This window comes from Lepidothrix coronata, unplaced genomic scaffold (assembly GCF_001604755.1).
Source record: "Lepidothrix coronata isolate B3197 unplaced genomic scaffold, Lepidothrix_coronata-1.0 Scaffold88, whole genome shotgun sequence".
Taxonomy (NCBI): domain Eukaryota; kingdom Metazoa; phylum Chordata; class Aves; order Passeriformes; family Pipridae; genus Lepidothrix; species Lepidothrix coronata.
In genome coordinates this window covers 3,143,014-3,168,299 of record NW_016690268.1, presented here as the reverse complement: position 1 = coordinate 3,168,299, position 25,286 = coordinate 3,143,014, and the positions used below count along the sequence as shown (strand labels likewise).

Here is a 25,286-nt window from a genome sequence, read left to right as displayed (position 1 = left end):
GGCAGGAACATGACTGTTTTCTGTTAAGTGAATCAGAGCAGCCAACAGAGAATTCCCAGTGGCTTTACACACTAACTGTGGAAGGACATGCAATAGCTGAGCTGACAAAGTCAAAATGAGGTGCCCAGCTGGGACAAAGTTAACTCAGCAGAATATTTTTGAACAAATTTGGATTGCAAAGTAACTTAATAGCAGATCAGCACTTTAAATCAAAAGGTAACTGCAGTTTAAATATGATATTAGGGCTTTAAGCTGAGGTTTACTGCTCTGTGAAACCATAGATTTAGGACCCAAGGAAAAGCTGGAAAAACAAAGGCTTACTCAGCTTGAAAAGAAGCTAACTGAAAAGGAAAAACAAAGTAAAAACATGGAAAGTCTAAAAGACTAAATATTGTTTCTTTCTGTTAACAAAAGTGGCCCTTCCCTCTACATACTATAATGTCACCTTTCCACAGCAGGCTGTTATTGCACCATCATCCAATTTTTGAAAAACATCACACCTAAACAGGAGGTTGGCATCCACCTGTAATGCCACCAGCAACCAGAATGACATAGGGGTTATCTATTTCAACATGTGCTCCAGGAGTCAGGACCCAGCAAGCTCACTAGACTAGACTGATCTGATAGAGAGCAGAACTTACCCCTTACAAATTGTATATATTTATCTTTTCTCACAACACACTCTTAACCCCAACTAGCTGGGGATTAACTCCAACTACTGTTAACCTTACACCACGGTTGAAGAAACAATCAGTATTTTATAACATTTGAAAGAGCCTTCTTGGAGTACCTGCAATAAATGCTCCTTGGTGGAATGCAATTAACACCAGTAGCAGCCTAATGAAAAAAGAGAGGGTGGCTGCACAGCACAAGTCCTAGGAGTAAATATATGTCAGGCATCAACCAGAGTCCTGGATGAGGATGTCAGCTCTCAGAAGCAGTATCACATTCCCCTCTTCTCAGAAAATACCTGCTAACTCTGGAACTGTGCCGGGTGGGTTTGGTTAGCACTACTCTGCAAAGTGCTGTGCCCTCATTCAATGATCTAACTCATCACATCACAAGAGCTAACTCACCCACTCTGAGACTCTTTTGCTTTTCTTTTGATTATTTAGTTAAAGAGGCATTAAACTGATTAGCACCCATCAGGTCTGCCTGCTCTGCCTTTCAAATAATTTTCCATTGTCACTTTTCTAACGAAGAAGGAAAAGCTCAGCTTTCAACACCAAAGATAAATTACCAAAAAATGCCTACACCAAGCAAATCAATCTAGTCCAGACAGATCTAATCAGAGGAAGCAGAGGGCTTCTGTGTGCTGCTGCCTCTGCTCAGGTTTCAGTGGTCAAATGAATTAACTGAGAGTCCTGCCAGGGAAGAAGTACTCACTTCATAGCTATTTTGCAAAATCGCCATGTTTCACTGTCATTATTATGTTAAGGATAGATAATTTTTAAGCCTAATGTACTCTTCCAACACTCTTTCAATTTGTAGAGTGAACCTAGACCCTGAGGGTGTCACAGCTGTGATGCTGCAGAATGGGAAGCTGGTCTGTGAAATCTTCCCAGCCTACACCTATTTTGACAGAAATGGGACCTGGTCCTTTGCTGCTCCCTCTTTATTACTGACAAGTCTTGCTTGCGACATGTTCTTCAGAAGAGCTGCCATGTAGAAACACACATATTTGTCAGGAGAAAGCTTCATCCAGAATTATGGTCTCATTTGCATATGTCTGTATCTGAGATATCTGAACAACAGAGTAAACACGAATAAAGCACAATTCAATAAACCTAGTCTGTTAATAACCAACACCTGTGACTTTCACAAATTAATCATTACAGTAGATCACAAAGAGTTAGTAAGAAGGGAATGCAAAAATGCTAAACTGCATGAAATAACACAGATAAGTAGCAATCAAGAATCTTACCACAGAGCAAGTCTCTGCTCAATTTCCTTGAGAAAACCAGTATGAAATTTGTGCAAAGGTTCGAAGTTGGAGAAAATGAGATTTTTCAGTGTTTCAGGCATGCAATCTTCTTTACTCACTGCATTCTGAAACCACTACAAAGAAAAAAAGAAGTGAAATTATTGTTGGGTGGAATGCAGCAGGTATGATCATTTGCTGTCTTCATGCACTTAACCCAAATACACCTAGTGCCTAGTGCCTAATCCAGCAACGATTTAGCTGGCACCAGGAATACAACCCAGGCTACCCCTGATACTCCTATGAGTGAACTGGTGAACTGCAGCTCTTATCAGTGGTCAGGCCCTGCACAGTTGAAAAAGGAATTCCTTTCCCCTTTGTCATCACTGATCAATACAAACTGAATTGGCAAATGCTGTAGGTGCAAGAGAAAGAGCATTGCAATACTTGCAACACTTCCAAACAATCCAGTAAAAAGAAAAAAATATGCCCTGCATTTTCTTTTGCTGAGTTCTGCCTGAAATCCTTTCAACAGCAGTTGGTACACTAAGCACACTAAGCGCACAAGCCCACGTTGCTGTGTGCAGGTAGAGAACATCACACACTTTGCAAAGTGAACAAGTGGAAGACACTACTATCAGAAAACAGGATGGGCAGTGCCAAACATTGTAAAGACTGAAATAGGCTCCTCCTCAGTTTTTCTCCATATTCTCCTAATTTCACCTTAACAGACCTATGGGAGAAATAAAGAAAGCCATAGGACTAGATGGCTTGCCAAGGTAGCAATGACTATTGTCTTCAATATGGTAACACTACTCCCTCCTCACTGCCCTAAGGGGTTCCAGCTTGGTTGACTTCCAGCAATGCCTAGAAGCCTGTTTGGACCACAGAAGGCTGTTACAGCAGTCTTGCTTGACACTGCATCAGCTGGAGCTGAGCCAGGCTTGGGATAAAGAGAGATCTCTCCCAAGCCTCCCTCTCCTGCTTTATCTCCACACTGAGCAGAGCTAAAGGTGAAGCACATCTACCAAGCCTCAAAATTCATGCACACCATTTGTTCCTTTTCCAATGATGCTGGATACTTATTCACTCTCAGTGGCCTCCCGGGCCAGTCTTTGTGGAGCACAGCTGATACAACTATGCTAATGACCAGGCCTATCCCTCTTGGTGAACCAGCAAATTCAAATTTGCCTACCACAAGAAGAAAATGGGGTTTAGCTCTGAAGAGCTAAAACTTTGTTTCTGCAGCCACTGGGTGAAATACAACATATCCACATATCTGCTGTTGAGACTGCAGCAATGGCCACTGTCCCACAGAACCTGGCATCTTCCCTCATTGGCCTGGCTTCTCACAAAGCCGGGGTAAGTAGCAGTGGGGCCACAGTTACTTTTTACTATAAAAACCATGCTATATTGGCTATGTCTGAGCTGATGTCAGATTAGCTTCATCTGTCATGTGGGGTCCTGGAACACACAAGAAGCTGAGGAGAAAGTGTGGCCCTGGTTCCCAGCTGGTCCCAACACTCTCCCCTGCAGCACGTCCTCCTTACCACAACACAACACAGGAGTGGGCAATGCACCTCAGTGGGCAATTAAAGAGCTGAGAGTCCTGGAGCTGACTGAAATAGCACAAGGGGTTTTGGATCCAGTGCCCTTTCACAGACAATTGTTATTTCAGGTCAAATCTTCCATCAATATTCTTGGAAGTGAAACAAGACTATTGGTGTGTGTGCAAAGATGGCACACATTTGCCTTAACGATTTTAACAATTGCACTCTGATCAGATACTGCAGATTAATGATTCCTTTAACACACAGTTTCACTTACTGAAAAATCAGAATTATTCAAAGAGGTACTCCACAATATTTCATGTTAAATGGAGGGCATTTAATCCAGTGGAAAACATTTATATGTGCCCCTAAGGAGCTACTTCGGTTTTAAGAGAAGTCATTGAAAACTCACAGGCATTTTAGTAATTACAACCAAAAAGCATGAGAGCAAGAAAATATAACTGAACTGTGTCCCGAGTTCCTCAGCCTGATATAGTTTCATAGTGCATGTTACTAACCACAGTGCAAACCTCTGCTTTCTGGTTTTTGTGTTATTTCCTCCCTGGAGGAGCACTCCTGTGCACTGCAAAGAATACCTACAGTACAGAATATAAAAGTAGCATGGAACAGTTAAGATGTTAAATGGAGCAGATGAAATACTACCGCTGACTAGAGCTTCACATGTTTCATGAGTAATGCTCCAGTAAACATACCGATGTGATGACTTCAAGGTCCTTCAGGTATGTTCGTTCTGTAGTGGCTGCTTCTTTAGCAATGAAGTAAGCTTTCTCAGTTGGGAATCTCTGTAAATTGCAAACACATTAGGTTTTCCTCTGCTTTTATGAAGAAAAAAAACGTCGATAATGAATCACGAAGACTGTTACAAACCAGTGACCCTTGCTTGTGGTTACCGTGACTCATGCTTGAATGTTCCTAAACCCTGAAGCCCTGAAAACAATCCTTCCTTGCAAACACAAGAGAACAAGTACTTTCTATGGGTTTTTGGGAGACTTCTTTTTCAGCCATGGTGATTTCTACTGCTTTGGGGGGCTGATGTTCTTTTCAGTTTATTCCTGGAGCAGGACACATTCTGAAGTTCACAAAGAAATCCCTTGAAGGCTAGATGACCATTTGAATCAAATGTAAAATTTGACTATATGACAAAAACTTGTCTGATTATTATAAGTTTCATCATCAGGATGAAAATCCACAGTAAAAATACTCTCAGAAAAATTCAAACTCATAGGATTTTCCCAGTGTGGCTGGACAACCTAACAGTGGGAGAGGGGAAGGATTTTAGAGTAAGCTACAGATTTAAAATGTCTTAATTCTGAAGAGCTGAAGGAACCCAGCTGATCTTCCTCTGTGTTGCTCAGGAAGCAAAACTTAAGAAAAAAACATCCATGGATCCTTTTCCTCTCTGTTTCCTCCCTGAAGACAAATGATGCAGTGGATACGCTAGGAAAGACATTAAGTGGAGATTGTGTGGGCATTTCCTGGTCGGTAAATACCACCAAAGGAACCATGATCAGCTGGTATATACAGCTGTCACTGGCTGCTCTAACCTGGACTGAAACAGAGAATCCTAAGTCTATTAACTGATTCTTGGTTTTTCTTGTTCTCAAATTTTTCTCACATATCTTGCTAACTACGCACAGTGGGAAAAGAGATCTTCCTTAAACAAACTCCCATTTTCCTGCAAAGACACCTGAGTTTCAACTTTATTCCTCCTGCTCCAAGCTCAGGAGAAAAAAAAGACCACAGAAGGGCAAAAGCAACCCCTTCTAGCCCTGCAGCACAGGAGGGATGAGCCAGCAGGCACCCAGAACACGCTGGCTCAGATAAACAATTTTATTTTCAGAAAGTGATTTTGGATGTGATGCTCCCTTATGGTTTTTGCTGCCACAGTGAGTCTGAGCCAAACACTGCCAGCTGACCTCTGCAGGCTGTTGCTCAAAAAGAGCATTTTCTACTCCCACAGCCAGATGCCCCCAGTGGTGCTCCTAGCAGAGATAGACTGGAGAGCCTGGGTTGGACACTCCCACATCAGGCTCAACACTGTTTCTTTTCTTTCTATCACCTGGAAATAGTAAGACAATGGAGTTGACTCTTTTGTTACAACAAAATCCCAAACTCCACTCCTTAAAAACAACTTAGATTTATAGGAGATCCTGTCCAAACAAGCTCTTAAGGTTTCAACCAACAGGAATGGCACAGATTTATTAAAACACATCACAGAAAAGAGAGCCAAGGCCATCTTCATATGCCTTACTTTTCTTTTCACCTCTTCCTCGTCATCAGTCCTGATGCATGATGGGTCATTCAGCAAAGGGCTGACCAAGGGAGATGACTGCTTGGCATCAGGGCTCAGGTTTGGAGATAGAGTCATATTTGCCACTGATGGTCCTCCTTGGGAATTGATGGAAAGCTCTGAAAGGTGAGGGCTGCCAGTCAGAGAACCTGCTAGGAAAAATGATAAAAGAGAAGTTAGTTAGGACAAGCTCTCTCAAGAAAGTACCAAAAGGAGCTACAATTTTAAATTGCAGCATGTGAAATTATGCTACAAGACACAGCCATCAGGGTCCTCAGACTAGCCCAAATGGCCTTGAAGCCAGAGGAACTGCATCCACTTGCATTAACCAAGGGACTACTTAAGGGTCTTTTAGCTGATGGAATGGGCTGAAATTACTGAATCTGTAGGGAAGGGATCAAGGTACACATGACAGAGCTGCAAGTCTTTACTGTGAGGGTGGTGAGGCACTAGTACAGATTGCCCAGAGAAATTGGGGATTCCCCAACCCTGGAAGTGTTCAAGACCAGGTTTGATGGAGCTCTGAGAAACCTGGTCTAGTGAAAGGTGTCCCTGCCAATGGCAGGGGGGTTGGAACTAGATGATCTTTAAGGTCTCTTCCAACCCAGGCCATCCTATGATTCTGTGAGCCTAACCATCAACTTAATATAAAAATTTTCACCACTGTAATCCACTCTATGGAACAGAATAAATACAACAATATGAGAATCATCCTAGGAGTGCCATTTTTTCTAGCAAAGTAGAACTACAAAGACTCAAATCAGTACTTCACAGGGAACTACAGGACAGAAATTAGAACAAATCTATATGGCTGAAGTCTAGAGAAAAACAATAACTTTCTACAGCAGTGTTGCTGCTAAGACCAGTCAGATCTAACATGAAGGGAAAAAACTACTAGTTTCCCAATTTCTACACACAACACAAGTATGTATATTATACCTTGTAGGTCTTTCCATGCTCCTCTGATTGTTTGGGATGGAAATGCTAGCATTACATTTACATAAGAAAAGCAATATTTTTAATGCACAAAGCATGACAATTTCAGATTTCCACAGATATAAAGTCCCATTTAATTTTGGATTAAAAATATTAAAGAATTAGACAATTAATTACACTTTCATGGATTCATATACACTACATTAAATATTACTGAAATTAGCATTTTGTCTTCTGGAAGGCAGCCAGGTTACTGACTGCACAAAAAGAAAATTTGCCAAAAATGCGCAGTGTCCTCCCAGTTATCTCCTCCTCGAAACCTCTGAAAATCTAAACGTGTTTTAGAAGAAGGGTCTGTCATATGGAAGAACATTTACATCTGTACCAATTTGGTATCATACACTAAAACTGAATCAAAAAAATGTGACAAACTCTTGATTATGACTTCTTATGGCTGTCTAAGCTTAAATGTAAAACACATACAACGCTGTATATAATTAAGGTCAAATACAATTTACTATCATGTGTTTGTGTCCTCCCTAAATTACGACAGGTAAATGTTCCTGTTGCTAAAAAACACAGCTGAGATGCTTTGGTAAATATAATATAATAAAAAATAAATATAATTAGGCCAGCAGTAAAACCTATTTATTTTCTGGAAGAACTCAAGATTTATTGCTAGAACATGAATGTTTTCCAATTCCAAACCAGTTCATGTTTATAAATCATTCCTTTGAAAAGAGAAGGAAAAAGCCAGTACAGTTATCAGTTTATGTAATCATGACAGTTACGTAGCCGATTATAAATCAGAGTCAAAGCAGTATTTGTCTGAAATAAAAGTCTATATTATTACAGCTAGCAAGAAAGGATTTACCAACAGTTTCACACTAAATCAATGTTCAGTGAAATTTGAGAAAATGTCACAGCTTGTTACACAAATGTCAATTTTATTGACACTAGCACACAACTATATACAGTATTTTCAAAAGAAATCGAATTCATCATTAAGAAATAGTGAAACAGATTAATAGCAAGGTTGTAAGGTTAAAATTATTTAACTACATTACAAAAGATATAAGAAAAGTGATATCACCTCAAACTTGGAAACAAAGAAATTCTGGCACTATGCCTGTCATACGACAGCAAATAAATGATTTGCACCTCTGTGAGAAGTTCACAGGCATTGTAGTCTAGGAGTTAAATAGCACCTATCTGTGATAGATAGACATAGATATATTGGCTTATCTACCTACCTATCTATAATCCTAGATCTAACTTCTGAGGTACTGGAACTTTTATCAGTACTACTCAAGTATTTCAAACTACAAAATATTGAATAGACAATGAATTAGAAAGACTTCTTATTCTAGAGTTGGAAGACATAACTTGGGAAAAGTATGAAAAGTATCACAAAAAAAATGTGCCTGGTGGCTCACAGCATTGCATATACACCCATTGATTAAAGACTTGCATATCAATGCATCACTGACATTCTCAAAGTCATTTTGCAGCAGGCTGAAATGCTGCATCCTCCCTTTTGGTATCAATGTGGGCATGAGCAGTGACCAACCACCACCACCTACAAGCAAGAGCTCAGTTAGGCCCCATCTGCCAGTGTGCTGAACAAGTGAAAATTAAAGCTACATTACGAAGAAAGCAGCTACATTACAAAAGGGCCTCAAAATTCTCTTACGTTAGTACATTCTGGGGCCTGATTACAACCAGCACTGCCATAAAGATCAACACATTGGATGTTGTTCTGGTAAAGGTGGGAAACAAATTTGTTTTGCTGTAAGTCAGTAAGCCATGAAAAAACGAAAATGGAAGGTCTTCCCTCCCCCATTGCCAATCAACCAGGACATGTGTCACGCTCATGGGTCGTGACAATGCTACAGTGACTTTCTCTTTTTTACAGAGGTGAGGAATAAATAACCTGTATTAACCAAGTGTTTCATCTGACCTCCAGCCACAGAAGAGTATATTCCTGCAGGCTCTACTCATCAACTACATGCTGCAGAATATAAACAGAAACAGAAGGGAGAAGACCAATCTTATTTACAAGGTACTGCAATTCCTCACATTTTACCCTAAAGGATTCATTGATTGACAGACAATTATTAGTATGTCAGTTGCCAGATATCAAATGGTACCATGCATTGGAGGGCTAAAAGGTTTGCAGCTGGTAACATGGAATTTTCTTTGCTAGTACTCCAAGTGATTTTTATTTAGATTCAGACTTGGGCCATCTTTCAAATATAATGGAGTCAGGTGTATACACACAAACCAAGAGAAGTACAAAAGAATGTTTATCTAAGGATTGCTTAAGTGCATACAAAAATTTTATCCTTGGTGGAGTGGGTAGGAATTAATAAGCATGTGCTTCAATTATTTTCTAAGCTTGGGTTTAAGATGAGAAACAAACACTGGTTGACGACAGTGACAAATAATGAGAATGTACTTTACCACAGTATGCCAGATTGGCTCATCAATGCCAAAATACCTGGAGTGGTTCTTAGTTCCACTGAGCTAGTTTATTCTCCAGGCATTGGACTAAAGTGTTGCAGTAGAGAAGGTGACAGAGGAGTAAAACTAGACTGAAATCTGAATTGAAAAAAAATCCATGAAATGACAATGGCATTTTACATGGCCATAGGCTATGAAATTATGGGTTATCTTTCTAGCTTTACACATGTCCCATATTGCTCCCCACCAACATACATGTTCAATGTGCTACACAAAATCAAGTCAGTGGCTAAAATCAAATAATAGCTATACCTTTGTCAAAATACACATTAGTTGCTTGCTGCAATTGGGTGGTGGGAAGGCATAGGAGTGCTGGCAAACTGTGGGTGCCCTGTCGGAGAGGAATAAGTTGTGGTCCATCCCACCAGCCACATCTGCTTTACTCCAGCCTCCCATCACACACAAATGTTAACCCATAGGGACTGGTGCTGAGGTTGGTGTCTATGGAGCGTTGGGCTGGCTGAGTGATACTGCTTTAAAACATGGCTCATATCAAGGAAAAAACAGTTGAAATCAGTATTTTTCAGTTGATGAAGAAAGTCTGTCCCAGAGGTCAATTCACATCACAGGTGACCTGAACTGCCTGCTGCCTCCTTCTTTTTCGACTACAAAGACAGCATAAGATCATCAGAAATCTTTGGTCAGAGACTTTAAGTTAACGTGGGGGAGCTGCCCTCTTTGTGAGGGAGAAAAATGGGACTCAATGTATGCTGAAGATACTCCTCCTCTTTTCCTTTTCTCTTGTAGCTGCTAAATAACAAACTGAGGCCATTTAGTGTTCTGCATCTGCTTCAAAAGAAACAGTACCCACCCATCCACACTCTTTTTTACCAGTGAGGAATAGTATAGCAGTGTTAAGATGCTCATGGGAATGTTCCTTCTCTGTGGAGTACCAAAAAGCAAAAATGACTCAATTATGGAAACTGAGAGAATACATCAATCATTATTGAAAATGACTGAAATTCTGCTGGAAAACTTCACATACAGCTTAAGAGCTCACCAATGTTAAAAGTTATATTGTTCTCAAGGTTGTTATTATTATTATAAATTAAAACATGTTAAGAACCAGAAAAGCGCCTTTCTCAATACCTGGAACGTTGCAGGGCCTACTTGCTCTTATGCCTGCTCCACAGCCTGCTCTGCAGTCAAGAGAGGCTGGTGACATCAATATCCCAGTTACTCTGCTTTAACATGGGATCAGTGTTTTCTAAACTCCAGTCTGGCAGATGGAACCCAACTTGTTGCCCCTTTGTCCTTGGCATTACTGAGCATATGAAGAAAGCATAATAAGAAAGTATCTAACAAAGCTGCCGCTGCTGTGGCCACACAGTCCAGCTTAATTTTCCATTTTCACACCGGTTGCATAGTTCTAACTTGTGTCTAAACATTTTGGTCAGAGAAAGATGCATAGTACAAAATGACATGGCGGACAGATAGCACCAGATAAAGTAAAAAGAGTTTTCATATACCAATCACTGAAGTACCTTAGACTGGAGAAGAGTTTAATAAGGGTGTCCATCCCCTCTCTCCAGCTGTGAACCGACACAGTCATTTTGCTGAAGAGTTATGGGATGGAGATTCTGCTCTGTTCTCCCTCAATGCAAGAACAAAATCCCACTGACTTTCACAAAAGCTTCAAAAGAACCAGTTCATCAAGCTGCGCTCCTCTTCCCTATTACATGAACCAAACTGGATACAGTTTGTTAGTTAGAAAAGTAGTTATACACAGCCATAAATTCATGTACAAACATCCCTGAACGCAGTACCAAAGAATTTGAGGAGAAATAGGAATTAAAAGCAACTCAGGAAGAGACCCAATCTAACTCTGCTTGGCTTGAAGAGGAACTTCACAGGGAGAAATGTTCACTTTGACTTCACAGCTTCAAAATGTGTGCCCATGGCAGTGAGCGGAATTTGGGAAAATGGTGCACCTTCTCAATGAACCAATTTCCTCATATTTAGGACAAAGCATCAGCTAGCAATTGGACAAAACAATTAAATCAGTGACAGTTTTACAGCAAAATACCAGTTAGAATGAGTAAAAGCCTTCGGTACAGGTGAAACTAAAAATAATAATAAAAAATTAATTCCATGCATACACAGTTAAATGGCTTGACATGCTTATAGTCTCATCAAGCTTGGTGTTGGTTTAGTAGCCAGCAACCTCTCCAGTTGGTAAAGGTCCATGCTTTATTGGTATACTGCAGTATTAGACAGTAGTGAGTGTGAAATCAGACAGTAACTGCTGTTGGCCTACATCAGGGTATACTCACATCTTAAGAACAAAGAGTGAACATTACAGTCTGGGAAGAATGCAAGGTCACTGGGCATCAGTCCTTTGTCTAGCCTTGATCTTTCCAGACAGAAATAGAGCAACCTATAGAAGGATTCCCTGCTGTACCCAGGGTTAGGGTTGGTTTGCTTTTGTTTGTCTCTAAACCAACATGACACAGTGCTCCAATATAATTGGAAACCTTCATCCCCCATGTAAGTTTCTGCCACAGATACTGTCCATTTCAACAAGACATCTCCCTAAGCCTGCAGTGATCCTGCTTATGAGCTATGGCAGATGCACTTGATCGCTGGGTGCAGCCTTCATTAGGAAATGAAGGGCAATCTGGTGTGCTCAATGGAGCCCAAATGCACTGGAAAAGAGGCTTTCTTCCCCCGCTTCCCTCCACTGCTCTGCTCCTCAATATGGTATTGTTTCTCAGCTTGAGACTCACAACCTGGTGGTGGTTTTCATTAATTCTGACGTGAGGAGTGCTCTGTGAGACAGGATCACTGTAATAGGACGTATTAGGTACTCCCAATACAAAATAGGCATTTCTGCAGTAAAAGGACATTGAGACAGTGCTCCAAACAATGCAAGGAACAGAAGATACACCATGCTTTGAGGATAGACAGAACATTGAAAAGGCTTTTTCTCCCAGAGAGGTACATGCTGACAAAACAGTGCATACAATGAAACAAAAAATGTTTCTCTTTAAACGGTATTAAACAAATGACAAAAATGAGAATGAAGTCCCCAGCATTGCCAATTTTAAAAATTAATTTTGACTATTGAGATTTATTTAAAAAAATCTATGCATGTGCACACACAGAAATCAGGAGAGGGCTGGATAAGTGAAACACTGCCAAGCTTACGAATGTTTGTTAGTGAGTCCAGGTGAGCTTCTTAGCAGAAAAGGGAAAAAATAAGGATTCAGCTAATCAAATATTTTTAAGTGCCTCATGGAAAAGCAACAGGCACGAGCTCTAGCATTCTCTGACATAAACAGAGAGAACTACCTCTGATCTTTCTGAAAACCATCAAAGGTAAAAACCTGTTCTCTTCTCAAAACAAGATTTGCAGCATTTTAATCTAATTTTGAAAGCTAATCTTTTTAATCTAAGTTTGAAAGCTCTTGAATCATAAAGCATTCATTTTCCTTCAACCTCCAGTGACAGCTGTATCATTACTGCCTTTAGAGTTGATTTTATCAGTAGGAACCATCAATTTTTATGGTTCTCAGGGGCTAAAACTTTACCAAAAAAAATCTTCAACAAAAATTACACCTTAAAACTCTAACCATTCTAGAGCAAAATATTTACCATCATGTCACACAAACTTATGAACCTAAGTCTTTATCCTCTTTACTGTAGTAACACCACCATTATTTACACTCCTACTTGTTAAAAGGATGCCTGTGAATACACAGCTCAGCCATGCATACAGGCTTTCCAGATTTCATAACATTTAAAAGTGCTCACTGCTTTTTATAACAAACAACATAAACCAAGCTTATTCTACATGCTCTTTATAGAACACAGAATTAGAAGACAAAATGCTCTGAAAAACTGCTATTTGTCACCCGAAGTTGGCTTTTTATTCATATGATGCCTTTGATTTTTAAATAGAAATTCTATATTTTAAAATACCAATGGCATCACATAGCCTAACCACAGGGAAAACCACAGAAGATGCTTTTGCTCAGGATCCACATGTTGCACAATTATTTTCATCATAAATAAGTAAATAAGATATGCGCCCTTGTCTAGGCATATTTCAGCAACTATAGAAACTACTGAAACAGAAGAGGAAAAATATTTTGCTAATGTCAGTTTCCTAGGATTTAACTTTCCTTCTTTCCTAGAATTTGACAGTACAAGCAAAATTTTTCCTAATGTAGCTTGACTAAAACCAGTCTGCTGCTACACACATTTGAGAAAAGTTACACATCACTCTAAGCTTTGGGTCCTTGTGATGTTAACACTGTGCATCTGCCACTTACCATCAGAAAACCCAAACCCATCATCAACAAGTAGGAGACATGATCGAGCAGCTGGGTTTCTGACAAGAGGACTGTTTTCCTACCGCTTGTGTCTGACAGCAGCTAACAAAAGAAAGACCTGTATATTAAAATTTGTTTCAGAAGATTCATATATATAGGGTTTCTCTTATTTCATATGGACAAGAGGATAGATCCCCTAAATGAAGAGAAAGAGATGTGCCAAAATACATAGAAACTGCCTTCTCAACTGAAGCTGTTGAGAGGGAGAGAAGCATTATTGGAAGACTAAAAGGGACTTTGGCTTCCTTCACTTTATTACATGCTTGAATAGAGAACCTCTTTCCTTCCCACTCAACTGCCCTTTCCAGCTAGTAACAACAATGCTGCTGAATGAAGGGGATTCTCCAGTGGTTCACGTTCTTGTGCACAAGGCTAAGTGACACCCAACTCCCTCAAACAAGTATGGAAGTCAGGAAAAACTTGAATTGTTAATTTGTTTTTAATCATTAGAAGTTAAATTGCAGCAATTAAAATTTCATTCTAATGTCAATTCTGATAGCAATCTAATGGCTCATTATAACAAATGAGATTCATTAAACAAATAGAGTATTTGACAGAATTTATAGGTCAGATACCCTTTTTTTTCTATTAAAGAACTGTTCTAGAAATAGCCACAGTTCATGCTAATTGCATATAAATCATACTGATGAGATCTGAATAACTGATTTTCAATATTCAAAATCAGGTCTGCATTATCAGTTCAACTGATCAACATAATTCTTGCTCTCCGAGTACTCTATAAAATTATTGGGTCTTTAAACTCTCAGAAAAAAAGTGGAAAGCACACTATGTCAAAGGGCATTGTAAATGAATAAGTCCATGAGTTTTTGGGTGTTATTCTCTCTTGCTTGTCTTCCTGACCCTGAAGCCCCCCAGAAGAAACTTCTGGTGATTATGGAGACTCTTTACGTTCATGTGTTTGTTGTGGGACAGAAGAAGACAAAATTGAAAACATCTCTTCTTCTTACTAAAGAAAAAGGACCTATAAACAGCTTTCAGATCTGTCTTGCCCATTTTCCATTTAACTTGCTCTGGTCACCACCAAGTACTTCCATGTACAGATAGAGAGATCAGAAAGAAACTTCTGGCATGAATGCTACTGCTTCAGAATGAATAGAGTTGCTTCAATTATCAGAAGCTGCACCACAAATGCTGGTGCAAATGCAAACCAGTCCTACAAATATTCAGGGATGAAAATACAGGTCCTGAAGCATCTGGTCTAATAATACTAGCCCCATTTAGTGAACTGATTCACAAACCATTGTTTTTTCACCCTTTGCTGGGTTCTAATGATTACGTTCAGCATTGCCAGTGCTACTCTTTGGAGAAAATTTTGTCTAGTTTTGCATGTCCTTTAATCATGAAGCAAACTAATAGACTGATATGATTTTTCAAACTGTTAACATGCAAATCTTTTATTATGCTCATCTGTCTCTAACTGATCTTAGCTCTGTATAGCCCACACAGTGTAAACACAAATACAGCAAACCTAAAAACTTGCTGACATTTTTGCAGCTACAGATATTTCTCTTCCAGTTTTTCTTTGATATAATTTGTATTTAGCATGCATTACAATGGTCAATGGGATGGTGCCTGTTAGGAAGGCCTATGACCTATGGGTGACTTGAGACAACGGCAGCACTAGGCAAAAATCATCTTCAGAAAACATCCCCCTACTGCCAAGCACAAGAACATGTGGATACGGACTTAAACCAAAAACAGTGCAGTCTAGGCCATTCAGATATCAATTATTCAAAACTCCATACCTGCAATATCCTATGTAGGTCTTGGCTCCTACATCAACTTGCCACTTTCCATGTTTCCTTCTTCTATTTATTCTAAAATTTTATATCCCAGGTCACTGAGGAAAACTACACTCTAGGAAAGGCTGACATCAAAAAAACCTTCCAGGAGAAGATCCCAAGAGGACATAATAAGTTTGAGCAGCTGCTGAGTAGGAGAAACCTTAAAATTATCTGACATGACCTTTCTATTGTCATCATCGAGGATGACTGAATGTGGACAAGTAGTTGCAATAGCAAAGAATGAAAGAGTTCCTTTTATCCAGAGATTACCTAGATCTGCATATTATTATGGACAAACCTCTAACCATTTTTGCAACTAGTCTCTGTATTCATCCAACTACGTGGACAGAATTATTTAGCAACTGTGTGATAAGATGCCTGGACAACCCAACAAGAGGCTTCCTCCACATCCTCTGGGAAGACAGGAGATGGGTGAGTCAGGACTACTCAATTCAGAGTAGATAAAGCTGCTCAATCTTGCTGGGATTCAGCTGCCTCATTTGTAGCAACTGCCTAAGGATATCTGGGCACTTGATCAGTATGGGATTGAAAATTAATTATTGAGAGGAAAAGTACCATCAACCACATTGCAAAATCTATTGGAATTGATGGGAGAATCAAGTCTTCTACTTTGCCTGTCACTACCTCTGTTAGACAGGTAAGCTTAGATCACTGCTGTTGACCAGTGTATGCAGATTAATGAATGCCTGCAACAACTAATGAGAACTGACAGGCTCCTCTTACCATGTGCACTTTGTGAGCCAGAATAAGAATTCCTCCATCTCATCTCATTTACAGTCTTGCCCCAAAGGTTTCTGTTCTTCTCTGCAAGGTCCTTATGACTTGTCTCACAGAAAAAAAATTCCCAGGTGAATTTTATGGAACCTGATTCTATGTGAAAATGTCAATTTAAAACTGCTTTCTCACTTAACCATTCTTGGCAAGGGCTCAGACATGAACCACGTGTCTGGTGGAGGCATTTGGCCCACAGACTGTTTTTAATTAAATGCTTGTCTACTGATATTAAGCGGAGCTTCAGTGGCATTAGAACACTGCAGAAGTGATTAATCCTAAATGAAATTATTTCCTATGTAATTTACAAACATTATTTCTTCTAACTGGAAGAATTCCACATGCGTTAAAACAATAACTACTAAAACATTTAAAGATGAAAAAATGCCAGATGACAGAAGACTGTCAGAGAAAAATCCTCATATAGCATTTTTGAGGATAATATTCAAATAGGAAAAATTGTTGAGAGACCTTATTAGCAAGTAGCCTAAGTCCAGCTACCAGCAGGTTTGTTCTTATTAAGTTATAAATGCAGTATCTTTGTAGCTATATGACAGAAGAAATCAGACCTGGAAACAGCATCAGAAAGGATGCAAAATAGTAAACACCACTTACAAAATTTTATATTCACTTAAATCCAAAGATCATAAAATCTATTCACTTTTCTTAAGTAGCAGAAGTGACTGCAAATCCTTGTGTTGAAAATCCATTATTTGAACTCTAATTTTACTGGCTAACAAAGCAATTAATTCATCTGTCTGGATTGCTATTACTTTACTTTATAATATAAAATAATATTGGTACTTTTGCTGCACAGGCAGCAAAAAATAAATCAAAAGAAGACTCATGCACCTACTTCCCCATGCTCACGCTATCTGCTGATGTGGGCTTCAACTACTATATTTCATCTTATGTGTTGAGAAGTTCAAGGCAATTATTTTACACCTATTCTAAACCCAAAACACAAATAACCCTCTTTTAGAATCATATACAAGCAAGCTTTTCCCTAATTATAAATCTTGCTGTTTCTAGACTAATGCTTTAAACTACAGGAATAAACAAGAACATTCCCTGTTATCAAAATGTCAATGTCTAAAGAGATGCTTTGAATCATTCCTATTCAAAAATGAGGTATCTAATGTCTAAAAAAACCAACACACTAAAGGAGATGAAAGAGTTAAAACTTATATTTAGACAAAGATATATTTTACTTGCAAAAAAATAAAGTATATAACACATGCCTAATATTTTTAAACATCCTTCATGCAGATTAAACTCTTTTAAAGTGTGCATAGACCAAGGCATTAGAAAAATTAAAAAGAATTCTTATTTTCTTATTTTGTAAAAACAATCTTGAAAATTTTATATTGTCTAGATTTCCAGAGTCCTGTAACTTGTTCATCAGTACTTATGTAAATGGATTCATCATTGCTTTATGTATGTACTGCATGATGCAGGTCATTGGAAGTGATCTGCAGTTCAGCCAATGCTGGTGTTCATCATCTAAAAATTCTCAGATTTAGTTCCATTCTTCCACAAGAAAAATGTATAAAAGTTAAAATTAAGGCCAGTCATACAGAGCACATCTTGTCTCCCAGATCTAGTAACTGTAGGACACTTTCCATACAGGAGACCTTTCATCTGGATTTTCTCAATTAACTTGAAGAAACTAAAATCAGATTTTATTAGGATATGGCCTTAATTCTCAATACTTTTAGCCTGTGAAAAGGCAGTACACACAGAATTAGTCTCTTTGTCCTTCTGCACATGTGAAAGTCTTGCTACTCTATGTATAGCACAGAAGATAATCAGCCTGGACCACAGTTAGTCCCATCATTCTCTGTGTCAGAGGATGAAAAATTTATGAGGTGGCACTACTAAAAGGATAGCCTACAACATACTAATTGGATCCTGCACAGATAAAGATTTTTCATGATCAAAGCAAAAAATAAAATTAAACAGCCACCATCTCCAAACCACCCACCAAAAATAACCCACAACAGAACTTTGATGTCTCTATAATAATTCCACTGAAAGAATAAGGGAAGAAAAATCTCCTGCAATTAATCTTTACACCACACTGATAAAGGATAGAAAGGATTGCCTTGGAAGTAATACTCATACCACTCTTTATTAGAGCTGTTTCAATTCAAGCTTTTTTCACTTGAATTATATCTTTCATCTTGTTCTCTTTCTTGCCCAAGGAATAGTTTGGAGTTTCAAAATCTCCAACACCAAATCAGCCTGTTGAACCTACCGAAGAAAAAGCCAATACTGTCATTTTTTCTGTATACATGCCTAATTTGTATCCTCAGTCAAGATTATAAAATAAATTATGAAGATGAGTAGACCAAACACATTCTTGCTATGAAAAGATTTTCCAGCATATTTCAAGATTTCAACAAGATTTCTTGAACATCAAGCTGCCTACATTTGGCCACAAGTTTATTTTTTTTCTCCTAACTCTGTTGAGGCACTCATAAGTTGCTCTCCTTATACAGGAGAGAAAAAAGATTGTGAGAGACATACAAAAAAGCAAACCGTACCTACTTAATTTTTGTTTGTTTTGTCAAAATAACTAGTCAAGTGTCAAAGAAGCTACAACATACACCTAAAGTATGACTTCATACAAAGAATAGGTGAGTGTATAAAGTTTTACAAAGGTACCTAAATCAGTAATAATTTTCCTAAATCAGTAATAAATCTCCTCCTGCCTTTCAGAGGAGATGTTTACTGTTAAGTGTCACTGAGACTTATTACTGTGTTCTAGCATCCTTTTCCTCTGGCTGGTCTGTACAATGATGATGTTTGAAACACCCCATGTGCTGAAATTATTACCAGCCACTCATCACAAGCCCTAGAAGATGCAACCACTTTAATGAGCAATCACAGTATCCCCCAGTCCCTAGCAGCTAAAGACCTGCACACCATCTTCATCACCGAGGCCAACAGACACATCCTCCTCTACCTCCTCATCAAGCTGCAGGCTTCCAAAGGAGTACTTATTTCTAGGCATAGGAGAGGAACTCAGCACAATGGGATTTCCAAACACCAGGGGATGAGTGAAGGGGTTAATGATTTCCGAGTCAGAATCACTAGATTCTGTCCCACTGCTGGTGGAGCCCTCCATCATCTGGATTGCAGCCATGTGATCCACCACACCACTGGCACGTAGTGACTGCATGACTGGGCTCTGCTTTGACTGTACCCCAGCTGGCATACCATTGGCCATCATTTTGCCTTCTGGAGAAGACATCTTAGCCACCCCACCTCCTTTACAATACCTCTCTGATCTGTAGTCTGGCCCAGGGGTTGAGGATATCTGACTTAGGATAAATGGATCTGTAACTGATTTATTGCAGAGATTTTGGGTTTTCTGTGCACGAGACCGTTGAGAGCCTGGAGAATATCTGCAATACCCATGGCAGTTGCTGGTATGGTTATCTTCCTCGCCAGTCCTTATCCTGCAGTCATGCCCATTTTCTGAAACATAACCCTGAGAGCCAGTTCTACTCAGGCTCATGTTAGGGCTTGACCCTTTACTACTGGGAGGCAATGGAGTGGCCAGCGGGCTACGGCTCCCTGGTCCTCTAAACATTTCATCAACCAGAGAGCTATGCCTTGGCATCCTGGGGCTTCCCCCAGTGTAGAAGGAGAGATCAGCTGTGTTATCATCAAGGTACTCTTCAGAGAGATACTGGGAAGACTTTAGAGAAGCTGAGGAATCCCTATACCTAGTTCTATTGCGATTTTCATCTCTGTAGTGAATATAGGCACCACTGGTCAAATCACCCTCATAATTGTCATTTGTTTGGGAATATGACCGGGTTATTTGTCCTCTGAGGAGATCATACTCGCTATCTACATCACTGCAGTCAATGAAAGGAATGGAGGTGCTGCTGCCATGAGCAGCCCTGGAAGCTGGACCTGTGCTTGGTTGCTGTGACTGAGGTCTGTTCTGCTGCATCCTGTCCTTAGAAGGTTCCTCTTCTTCCTCCACTGTTGACACCACTGCTCCATCCACCTTTCTGCCTTCCTTTGGACTCTTCTTCAAGGAAGGGCTCTTGTGCTGTCCAGTGTCTTCTGTTGAGGCTTTCAACTCCTTTCCTTGCCGACAGCTCTGCACTGCTACAGCATCATTGTCGTCTCCATAGGCTCTAGCACTCTGGAAAGATAATAGAGGGAAGGAAAGGGGGAGACGAAGGGAGAGGGAGGAGAGGGAGAGGAGAGGTTTGGGAGGGATGGGAGCCAGAAGGAAAAGGCTACATGTAATTACACAACAGAATTTTGCACTGCATCTGCAGCAACATAGGATTCTCTTTAAAAACAGAAGAGGTAACCCAAGATTCAAAATTAATTAGAATTTTAAAAAAGTTTTCTGATCTTGGAGAATAGAAAAAATACATAAACTAAGCAAGGGAAGAGAAGGCAGACAGAATGTAGTGATAATATAAAAAGGGGTATTTGAGGTGTTTCGATGCCCTAAGACAACCATCAACACACTAAGAACATCAACCTGATCACACTGCTCTGAGAAGCTGGAGGAAAAGACAAAAACATATGAAAAATTCTGCAGAGACTACTTAGATACACTAGAAAGGTGCTTTTGAGCACCCCACATTGACTCCCTGGAGACTACCTGCCATTAGTTCCTAGGCTGGCTTTTCTGCACACAAAAGTATATTACACCTGCCCATCAGCTGTGGTCCATCTCCCTGAGCTTTTCTTAGCAATATGAAAATGCTATAAGATATTTGAAATGGGCTCCATTTATAACAGAATTCTCAGAAGTTCCTAGATTTGAAGAAAGGAGAGAGCCCATGAATATTGAAAGGAAGGAATGAATGGAAGGTGAAGGTTCACGTAGCATTCTTAAATATATTAACCTAGTAGCTTGCTCCTGCCATTTAAGCTCTACCTAACATAAGGTTATGTGATCAAAGGTTCACCTCTCCAAACGCAGATGAGCACAGAGAAGCACTGGCAGGTAGATGAAAAGCAATAACCTAGCCAGGAAAATGGAGCTTCCTGACCTGGCTCCTCTGAAGGCTGTCCCAGCAGAGCCATCAGCCCATGGGTTTGGTGTGTTTGGCATGCCAGCAACTGGAGAGACTGGAGGATGTACGTATTGGCTGGGTGGGGAGGTCAATGTGTAATTGCCAGCAAACATTAAACTAGACTAGTTGGTGAGTAAGACAGTTGGGAGCCAAGTACTGGAACAGCCATAAGTCAGGCCAGGCACTGGAAAGACTGTAAGGCCTGAGAGCCAGCTACTGGCAATGCTCCAAATCTGTACCAGATAGTGGAGAGATATCTTTGTACGTGTGTGTCTCTCGGCATGAGGTTATTACCAGGAGCCAGAGGATCCAACTTACTGGGCAGACTAAGATGAATTACCAGCATATGTGTGCATTATGTGTGTGCCTGTAGATCTGAGTACCAGGAACTGGAGTGGGGCTGTAAGCCTTTGTTGCTCGTGTGTGCAGGTACCAGCCACTAGGAGACCTGGAGGTCCAGGGGCCTGCTTCTGGATAGACTGTCTAAGACCAGTGTCAGGAGGGAACCATATCGCATATAAGTATACATATATTCCCCTAATAAACTTTCCTCCAGATAAGCCAGAGTGGAACAGGGTGAGGCCACTGGCACTGTTTGTGCTTGTGGGAGAGCTGTTTTCTGTTTCTGTTTACATATGTGGCTGACTGTGTGGGTATCTGTACGTATAATGTATATGTACATTCATGTAGGTGCCTATAGTAGTTATATGCTCAGCCTTACTCCTAGTTGGACCTGGGAACATGCAGTTGCTGCAGCTTCACCACTACTGGGCTATTGGATTTGCAAACTCCTAACACATAACAGCTATTAACACAGGATAAATACATAAGGTATTTATCAGAGATAATGGCTTAGAAATCCAGAGCTGTAATTTTTTTCTGAGGAAACAATTGTTCTCCTCCCTCGTTAATAGAACCTAACACCTTGAAATGGGCAACCAAGACCTTCCAGTGAAGGGAAATAATTACACTTTCCCCAGATGCAATAGCCAGCTACAGCCTAGGACTCTGGCAGTACCACTGTGGATTGTGGTCATTATTACAGCTCAGACAAGTTTGCTACTTATATTTGTCTAGTTGTCTACAAGCGATGCTGTTTCGCTCTGCAGAACCCAAAGCTTATGACACCCAGGGTTCCTCAGCTCCCAGTTAAATAGCAAGTGAGCAGAAAACTATGCTCTTGGAGTTTCAAAACAGTAATCAGTGGAGGGTAATCTAACAAGAAATGTTTAAAAGGAATGACCCAGGGTTTCATCAACATCACTAACTTCTTTTGGCACCTCTGTATGCTGTTCTGAAGGCTGTGCAGTCAGACTCCTGATGGAATGAATCTTGCTGTGTTTCCTGGAGATAAAAGGAAAATCACATAAGGAGCTATTTCATGGTTTTTTCTACAAAGAGGAATCAAGAGATATGCCTCTGTTAAAACAAAACCTTTGAATAACAGCTTTCATAAAAGTTTGCTCCAAATCAGATTAACTTTACTCCTTTCTGCTAAACTTAAATGAGGTATGTCTTGCAAACATACTATCGTAAGAAAAGGGAGAGGCACTGGAGCAAAAATGGTCTTTCACGTAAACATGAATCATAAGCAATGAACTATTGTCATGGTCTTTGTGGCATTTTGACCACTGCTTTCAGCTTACCATGAGCAAGATGAGTTCAGACAGAACTGGCTCTAGCAAGTTGGAAGAGCTTCAGTTTCCCTGGAGACCTCTCCCTTGAGGTTGCCTATACTTTTCCTGCTACTTTCAGTTTTACTCTGAGCTGAATATGGCTGTTCACATAAATTAACCACATCCCACCAAAGAGGGTGCAAATCAAACTGGGAGAAAGTTATCTGCAACAATAGGACACTCATTGCTGAAAAACAGATTGAAGACTATTGATTTTAACTGAACTATAAGTTATGAAACTTCTGCCAAAACATTCAGGACCACAAGGATATTATACATGTGATAAACTATCAAACCAGTACAGAAGAAATTTTTTAGTTGGACTGGTGCCAAGATCTCAAAATATAACTCTCTGGAAATCACAACTTTTATTTGATTAAAACATATTGGGATAGTTAATTTATTTCCTCTCACCTTTCAAACTGCACTTTTTTGTGCCCTCCTTCCTTAACATAGTCAAGAACTTGCTTCTGAGTCCGACCACTGGAAGAAAACCATTGTTGAAATATTTAATACAATATACAAGCTGGTCATCACAAACATGTATACATCCCTCATATGAAGTCACAGAAACCAGAAAAATATTTGTCACTATCAGCAGAAACTCATGTCAAGATCATAAGAAAAGGAACCTGGTCAGATAGACACAAATTTTTACCATTTTGCATGTTACTTGCCTCTTTTTTTTGCTATGGAGCTACTTTTTGATGTCATTTCAGAACTGCTTAAATTTAGCTGTGTGCCCTCTATAGGGTACTACATTACTGGGAAGTCACCACACTGGGAAAGGGAAGCAGGGATTAAGTTTTTCTCTCATGAAGAAAAAATATTCATGAATCCTTTTCAGTCAAATACCAGCCATATCTGGTATCAGTAAGCCCTGGAACCAAGATGAAAACCCCTGAAATGCATTTCTTTATTCAGCTGCTAGTATAAAACACACCTTTTGTGCAGAGATTTAGGGAGAGGTAGCAAACGTAGAAAGAAGAATGCAGGTCTTACCTGAACCTAAATGAAGAACCTCTAGAAAAAAGAACAGGTTTAGGCTTTGGTTTAGGTTCCTCAAAAAGCCTGAAAAAGGCATGATGCTCCACACAGATCTTCCAGAAAGACTTGCAAAAATCTCGACTGGCCATAAGGAATTCCAGAGTGTCCTGGAACGAACTCTGAAAATAGGGATAGCATTTGCAATGTAAGCAGGCAAGCAACATACATTAGAGAAATGCACTGACAAATCAGGTGCTATGCTATCAAAAAAAAAAAAAAAAAGCTTAAGCTTTTTCTCAGTTTATTGGCTTTCAAACTTAACAGGCCTTATCCTTCCCACTTTGGGACATCACTGATTTGCCTATCAGTATCAAAGCTATTGCTCAAATTTCCTTTCATTGACAAATATGACAGAGATATATCAATGGTTTGAATATTAAATAGAAGAAGTTGTTTATGTGCTATAACTTAGAATTGATGATACAGTACCAGAGTCACACCCAGAAGATGACTCTGGGACATTCTACTATGACCGATTCAGTTTACATTTCCTCTGCTAGGACTGCTCAGCTGAGATGCCAGGTTGATGTGCACAGTACCAACAGTGAACATAAGCAATTAATTAAAAAACAATTTTAAAAATATATTCGTGAACATGATAAAAACCATGTGTGATCTGTGAGCAGAAATTTAACAAATAACTCTTTGTCAGCTTCATCAATTCCTGACAAGGACTTACGTTCACATCAGGCCGTAGTTTGATAAGAAAACGTTTCCTCTTGAAGCTCAACTTTCTAACTTTAGCCCAGTTGAAGGCATTGATCTTGGTATGACCCTACAGGGAACAAAGCCAGCAGAGTTCAATCATTCCAGATCTGAATGAAGAAATCTAAGACACTAAAGAAAGCTTGTCATGAATTAATTATCTCTTCACTTTACTAGAAATGATGATATTTCTTATCATTCATCCTCTGATAATGCAAAATATAAGCATCTGGTGCCACATCTGAAGGCAGGAACTTATGGTTAAACTCTTGCATATAGGACTACGTGTACTGAGTTATTGTGAAAATATCCAACCTAGCATCACTGCACAAGACAGGGTGGACTCGTGTTTGCCCAGATGATGCAATATTGTGCCACTACGCAGACTCAGATTTTCAGTGCACTAAATCACCTTCCCAAGGTGCCTCACTCTCTTTCCACCAGCTACAGATAATCTAGGGAATCCAGGCACATGTCACTTCATTTTGATGAGGTAATTTCCTCCCTCTTTGTGTGTCTACAGGGCAAAATAAATATCCCTTTAAATATTACTTAACTGTGGAAACAAGCAACTGCACGTTTTGCATTGGAAGTACAAAATACTGCAAGTATTTTGACCTTTCATAGGG

The 25,286-nt window shown here is 39.6% G+C and overlaps 1 protein-coding gene across 9 annotated transcripts in view; it reads right to left on the bottom strand.

The window, feature by feature from the left end:
• The window catches only part of FARP1 (FERM, ARH/RhoGEF and pleckstrin domain protein 1), a 207,261-nt gene that overhangs the window by 25,400 nt on the left and 156,575 nt on the right, over positions 1-25,286 (bottom strand). For 7 of the 9 annotated variants that reach the window (XM_017821062.1, XM_017821063.1, XM_017821061.1 and 4 more), the window contains exons 9-16: positions 24,632-24,727; positions 23,908-24,071; positions 23,320-23,388; positions 22,498-22,573; positions 20,100-20,337; positions 5,744-5,934; positions 4,185-4,274; positions 1,925-2,058 (exon numbers count right to left, since the gene is read on the bottom strand). In XM_017821062.1, coding sequence (XP_017676551.1) covers positions 1,925-2,058; positions 4,185-4,274; positions 5,744-5,934; positions 20,100-20,337; positions 22,498-22,573; positions 23,320-23,388; positions 23,908-24,071; positions 24,632-24,727 — 1,058 coding nt within the window. The remainder of the gene's footprint in view (positions 1-1,924; positions 2,059-4,184; positions 4,275-5,743; positions 5,935-20,099; positions 20,338-22,497; positions 22,574-23,319; positions 23,389-23,907; positions 24,072-24,631; positions 24,728-25,286) is intronic. The other 2 variants (XM_017821058.1, XM_017821057.1) reach the window with 2 other exon arrangements.